We start from the raw sequence: 6,534 nt of genomic DNA, 5'->3' as shown, positions 1-6,534 counted from the left end.
ACAAGGATGCAGTCATTTTAAATCTGGTATGGAGATTAGACCTTTGCTTTCAATAATTTGATGTCCCTTCTCAGCTACTTATTTACTATCAATAACAGCCAGAACATTTCTCATCCAGGCGATACTTCAAGAAGTAAAATAAGAAAAGAAAACGGAAATCAATGGCAACAACTACAAACGGCAAAGCCATTATATGTAGGGGAAAATAAATGGGGTCTTGTGTTGTGGAGTATATGAACTAAAGAAATGTAGAGAAGGCAATCATCAAAATTTAGGCAAGTCATTCCCAGAAAAGGGGCATTAATTGTTGATGAATGATTATGCAATAACAGCAGATTGTACAAGTTCTACTTCTTCTTCTTTGATCCACCACCCCAAATTGACTGCCAGAACACAGGCCAATTCTTCTGAGCTTCATTCCAACCCAAGAATGACCCTTCTCTCAAAGGATCCCAACTGGATGACACAATCCCATAGCTAACCCCCAAAAGGGCTGTCCCAAAGAAGATGAATGATACAATAAAGGGTATCCAAGTGGGCACATCTATCTTCAACCCAACTTTCAGGTAGTAAAAGAATGGGAAGAACAATAGCCCTATAAACAAAGGGACACCCACTGAAAATCCCATTCTGCTCATCATTCTGTTGGTGACTATCTCTGGTATAACTCCTTCTACTCGATCTTCTTCCTCTTCATCATCATCATCATCATCATCTTCCTCTTCATCATAGTCTTTCTTTGGTGTCTTGGTCTTCTTGGCCTTTTTTGGGGATGGTCCGAAGCCTCTTGGAGTTTTTAGAGTTGCGGAGATTGAGGTAAATTGTAGTTGACGAGATTGGTTCCTATATGTTGGTGTTAAGATTGGGAGTTGAAGAAGGTGTTTTGATGAGCTTAGTGAAGTTGAAGAGAGTGAGGATAAGGGATGTGGTCTTGGATAGGAAAAGGTTTCCATCACTGCTTTCTCTGCTTCGGTTCAGTTACAAGGGCTCAAATGGTTGGTCGGGGATATCTTTCTTCAGATTCTTCGAGGCAAAAAGCTTATCTGATTCGTTTTACTGTTTACACGTACGAAAAGGACTATACTACCCGAAAAAAAATTAAGTAAAAGAAAAGAACCTGCTGAATTTACCATAAAACAGGGAACAGCTATTCCTGATGGGATTTGCATGTCACCGATGTCTGAATCAGTTTGACCAGTTTTCTCGCATAACAATTTCTGACAAAAGTTATACGGGATGACAAGTTTGATCAGCTTTTGAACTCAGGAGACTTTATGGAAATGGTAATAATTTTTCTAAAATAATAATAATAATAATAATAAACGAAAAACAAATGGAAAATAACCCATCACTGAGCACCATCATTTTCATGTCTCGTACACGAGGAGGAGAGTGGGCAAAGGCTGTAGTCTTGCACATTTTGAAATCCATTCTTTAGCATCTTCAAAGAAAGATAAAATTGTCATAATGCACAAATAAACTAAAATTCACTTCTCAACCTCAACTTCTTTATAAAGTTCATACAATACATTTTAGGCTCACTATTGGGCAATCATGAGCAGTATTAACATTTAAATTGTAGGGATAATCGGCAGGACCAAGAAGTTGCAAATTTTTTACAGTATGGATTACGCATTAATCAAAGTTCAGGAGCTGAACAAGGGAAAAGTAAGCGATGGTACCAAATAAGTGGGAAGAAGCACTAATGTAGCTTATGAATTTTTGAAGACAAGTTTACCCTTTTTGTATCCTCTCTATTTATGTAGCTAGCCAGATTTATGCAGACGATGTAAATTTACAAGCTAAGAAAGAAATCATATTACAATAAGACACCCCCAGCAGCTTCTCTTCATACCATCCGCAACTTCTCTGCAGAAAGGGGAAAAAAACATAAAGATTCCATAGCAGGAGGATTGTTCATATGTATAGAATTCTGTTTCGTTTTTCTTCTTACTTTGAGGGAAAGGGAAGGGCAGGGAGTGGAAATTCAGTCCAGAAATCAAAATAATAAATTGCAACATTAATGTTTAAGAACTGTAAACACAATTCAAGCACAAGTGTTGTCTAGTGTTTGGATGGCATAGAATAGACATAGCATCTAAAAGATTAGTCTAATGGGGCACAAAGCAAAAGATGATGGACAATGACGGATGAAAGAAACCAAGCGTGCACCTCATCATATTTAAGAAGCCCTCTAAATTCAATGCTGAGAGTGTATTCTGTCATCCTGAATTTTCAGTATTTCCATATGACACCAGAAGTTATCACAACCAAAATTTGGGTGATTTGCTACTTAAAGTGTGATACAATGCAGTTTTTATAACCCAAGGCAAAGATCAACATTGAGTGGCATAAAAGTAAATATAAACGAGGGTTAACAGTGCGCAAAATGTTTGTGTGCCAATCCTTCAATATTATCAACTATCCTGTCCAAGATTTATGAGTTTGTCTTGCGTCAACGCTACTCCAAATTTCCACAGTTATTTCTTTTTCCGAAAGCCAGTACAAGATTTACCTCTAAAACAAGTTGCTAGTAAACTGAGTAAATGTCTCCTGCTGGAATTGTCACTTTCCAGAAAGAGAAACTCTGAATCCAGCTTTACATACACAAATAAGCATATAAGACTATGTACCAAGACATGCACTTTTCATGTAGATGTATAAATTAAACGCCAAAGCTGACCATAGAAAATATGATTCACAGGACAGTAAATCTTTAGTAATACACTCACCTAGAAACTCAGTAAGTCTACAAAGCTGAAGTTGAGGAAATCCCATAGCGGCTTCTGAGAGAGTTGATGGATTTCTCAAAGGACTGAGAAATTTCGGGAATGGAAGTTTTGCACACTGCAATTTGGGACAAACCAAGAAAAGAAACAGTTCATGGGCTGAGAAAGTTAGGCAGGAAGAATTATGTCACATATGTAGACATGGGTTGTTGCTTATGCCCTATACAAGGTTATTCCTTAATTTGGGTGAGCCGGTATGAAGAACAGCAGCTATAAACCATGCTGAAGTAAATTTGAGGTATGGAACAAACATTTTGAAAAAAATTAAGAAACTCACAACGTGATGCACTGGACTGTGCTTCAATCATGAATTCATTGTATGAAGCCTGAAAGTCCATCAAGACAGCAGAGTTAGAGAATGATAATGGGGTGATTATAGTGACATGATAGTCATGACTCCTACCTTCATTGCTTCCCGAGTTTCAGTGATACGATCAGACATTTTCTTGTTTTCTCTCTCTGCTTCGTCCATCACTTGCTGGCATGCTTGAGATTGAATCTGTCATCATGGCACAAGAAGTGAAGCAGAGCAAAGGTGCACTGAGATATTGATTCACAAAGATTTGCAAGTATTACCCATAATTGCAGTGCAATACAATACTAGCAACTAAAGCATCATAATCTCAGCTAGTATATTGTGACAGAAAAAATCAACTGCGCTTAGACTTTATACAATAACAGCTACTGAGGAGATTTGGAAAGAAAATGTACTAGAACAAATTTAAGAATCTTAAGAGAAAAGAAGCATAAAGACTTTGTTGGGATTCTAGATGCTGATGCCAAGATGACATGGAGGTAAGTCCACATCTTGTGATGTCAAGTTCTGCTGCATGGCTTAGTGTCAGTTAAGTGAACCCTTTCCTCACATTTCTGTGCAACCTTTTTAAAAACACATTGCAATGCAATCCCTTATAAAATCTAAATCTTGATCTATACAGTTCAAAAATTTAAAGGCTGAAGTCGACTTGTGTAACTTAGTAATACAACCAATTTTAACAATTAAGTACTTCTGTACTGAAAGCTAAACTTGAGCTTGTGGCCCCGGGGCATTGCACTTTAGTTCTTGCGAATAGATGAAAGCCTAATTATTGAAAAAAATAGAAGAAGAGAAATAAAGGGTGAAAGAAATGAACCATGTGCTCGTATCAATGAGAGTGAGCTTTCCATAATTTCAGACAATATTACAATGATAGTTCATTTTTTAACAGAGAGTCTATATTTCTCAACCAGCAATGCAATATGATGTGTGTTGACCATCTCATGTAATGCACAATCAACAGAAACTCTTCATTTCATATTTTAAGGGTACAATACCATGCACAAACAAGAAGTGAACTAAACCTCAAGAGGAGCAACTATCTCACAGTAGGGATCTTCCATGACATGCTCAATATGATGTCTCATATGGCTATGGGAACTTTGTACATATATTGACTAATCAAACTTTACAAAGTAATGTAGAACCAATGTCTAAGACATCTATTGCAATGCAGTCACGGTATGCAACAGTTTATGAATGGTAACAAAGCCAGTGCCACAAAAATAACCATTTTCACAGGTATAGTATATCCAACACCTACGACTTCTAATCGAACAGTCAAAAAAGTGCAGCAGCTTTTAAGAGGAAAATACAAGAGTATTACTAGCAAAATATATATATATATATATATATATATATATCAAGCAGAAAATTATGGTAATTCTAAAGTGATTGGGTACAGTCTTTGCAGTATTACACATGAAGAACGCCTTATTTAACTATTGAAGAAAAAGTATCTGCAAAAACTGGGCCCTAGTGTTATCACAATGGTTGAAAGAGCCGGCATCGCAAGTGCCAAAGCATGGGTGTGCATGTTAAAATCTAACCATGAGTTGTTGAAATATCACAAGGTAAGAACAACCTGAACGGAATTTTGAAAATTCACACTAATTCCATTTAAACAAGCAGATTGATGGAGAATAACAACTAAGATAGATAAAAACAATCTATATGTAAACATTCAGACCACGAAGCACACATCCTTTGAGAATTTTAGTTGACAGTATACATGCAATTTGAGAAGCAAAAAAAAAATACTTGTACCATACAATAATTGTTATTTTATCTTATCCGATCATAAGTATATACACGCACATGACCCATCATACCCTCAATTAGATTGTATCATTATTTTTTTCCAGTATAATTATTCAATTAACTTCAAGGATAAGAAAATCCTAGCAAAACTTCTATGTCTGCACATATCATTTTTCTGTATGTGTCTTCACTCTTCATAGACAGACGATTTGAATTAATTTCTGTCAAAAAAATCACAAAACCATAAAGATAAATAAAATAAAGATTATAGCAAAACACATCCAAAACCATAGCAACTCATAGTTGTATCAAAGAACCGAATAGACATACAAAAGAAAAATATCAGAGTACTCCATAGCTTCAAAATTCATGAAATTTAGGTACACAAAACAGAATATTAAGCTGAAATTTGGTATCACCAACGAAATTAGATAAAATGCAGTCCATACAGTACTAATTAGAGTAATTAAGTTCATAACTCGTTGAATATGAACTAAAACGCGTACATAAATACAGAAAGAGACCTTAAATCGTTTCTGGAGACGAGATTGTGAAGCTTCAATGTCCTTAAGAATTTCTGACTGCGATCGCTCCAGCTGACGTTTGATAGAATCCAACCCAGACGAAGCTAGCCCCTTCAGATCCGAAATGGAGTTGATACCTCTGAGCGGCGAGGGTGAGAATCCTCCTGGCCCTCCTCCGGTACGCTGCATGAACATCGAAGCCGATGATGCTCCTCCTACACCGCCACTGCTGTTGCTCTTCTTCTTCATTAATGGTGATGACGCCAGCCTGGTTGTGTTGAAGCTGAACTCGAATTCTTTCGGCGACTCACTCGGCGATTTCATCATAGGGCTTCCTGGCGTCGTCGCCTCTGCTGTCTTCGGCGACGGCGATGCCAATAGGTTCACCGCCGATGTCTTCCTCTTAGTCGATCGCGTCCTCATCTCTCTCCCTCTCTTCTCCCCTCTCTCTCTCTCTCCGGAATCAATTTAGGGAAAATGAAGTTTGAAAAGATTTCGCGTTGTGGGGGATATTTATAGTGGCGGGATCCCGGAATTTTGAAAATAACAAATTTGAACCTGTGATGAATGAAATCGTCCAACGACGTCGTCTTTCAGCCAAAAGACCTTTTTTTTTTTTTGGAAGAAAAACCTCTTGTTTTTCTGAAGTTGGGTAATTAGGAATTTAGGAGTCAGGCAAAAGGCGTGACAGTGCTTTATTTCAAAAGCGTGGTAATGCCCTTAATTTCATAATGCAAGAACTATAATGTTTTGATTGCCATTTTTTGGAGTTTTTATAAAAAATATATTGTACCGATTTTGATATGTGTAAGATAAAAATGTGATTCAAAAATATGTTCACGAAAAATATAGAGATTTTTTGATGAAAAATCCCTTTCCAAACAAGTATCACGCCTTTAGAGTCGAACGCTTTTATAAAGTCTTGTAATTGGATAGTTTTTGTAGTGAATGTGTGTCAACTGACACTCCGTTTGGATTCCTTGTTTTTTTCTCTATTTTGAAAAACTGTTTTTCACATTCCAAATACTACAGTAAATGTGTATTTCGAAAACAACTCAAAAAACACCATATCCAAACATTATATCAAAAACAACTCCATATGTATATTTCAATTATGTATATTATATATATATATATATTATAT

The 6,534-nt window shown here is 36.5% G+C and overlaps 2 protein-coding genes across 2 annotated transcripts; both read right to left on the bottom strand.

Annotated features, from left to right (window-relative positions):
- Positions 1-283: 283 nt before the first annotated feature.
- On the bottom strand, positions 284-1,028 carry LOC113705541 (protein PAM68, chloroplastic). Its single transcript, XM_027227432.2, has one exon. The coding sequence runs from the start codon at positions 951-953 to the stop codon at positions 348-350; it is 606 nt and encodes a 201-aa protein (XP_027083233.2). The 5' UTR covers positions 954-1,028; the 3' UTR covers positions 284-347.
- Positions 1,029-1,544: 516 nt separating this feature from the next.
- Positions 1,545-5,888, bottom strand: LOC140013887 (uncharacterized). The gene is made up of 5 exons (XM_072064108.1): positions 5,391-5,888; positions 3,193-3,288; positions 3,067-3,115; positions 2,733-2,847; positions 1,545-1,869 (listed from the first exon to the last, which is right to left on the bottom strand). Exons 1-4 carry the CDS (start codon positions 5,811-5,813, stop codon positions 2,750-2,752), a joined length of 666 nt encoding a protein of 221 aa, XP_071920209.1. The 5' UTR covers positions 5,814-5,888; the 3' UTR covers positions 1,545-1,869; positions 2,733-2,749.
- Positions 5,889-6,534: the final 646 nt, after the last annotated feature.

This window comes from Coffea arabica, chromosome 8c, assembly GCF_036785885.1.
Source record: "Coffea arabica cultivar ET-39 chromosome 8c, Coffea Arabica ET-39 HiFi, whole genome shotgun sequence".
NCBI lineage: Eukaryota > Viridiplantae > Streptophyta > Magnoliopsida > Gentianales > Rubiaceae > Coffea > Coffea arabica.
The sequence above is the reverse complement of the archived record's forward strand: the minus strand, read 5'-3'. Positions and strand labels throughout refer to the sequence as shown.

Coding starts and splice junctions, on each gene's coding strand:
- LOC113705541 (XM_027227432.2), bottom strand. CDS start 953: ATGGAAACCTTTTCCTATCCAAGACCACATCCCTTATCCTCACTCTCT.
- LOC140013887 (XM_072064108.1), bottom strand. CDS start 5,813: ATGAGGACGCGATCGACTAAGAGGAAGACATCGGCGGTGAACCTATTG. Junction 3,116..3,192: donor AAACTCGGGAAGCAATGAAG/GTAGGAGTCATG, acceptor ATGGACTTTCAG/GCTTCATACAATGAATTCAT. Junction 2,848..3,066: donor ACAGTCCAGTGCATCACGTT/GTGAGTTTCTTA, acceptor CCCAAATTGCAG/TGTGCAAAACTTCCATTCCC.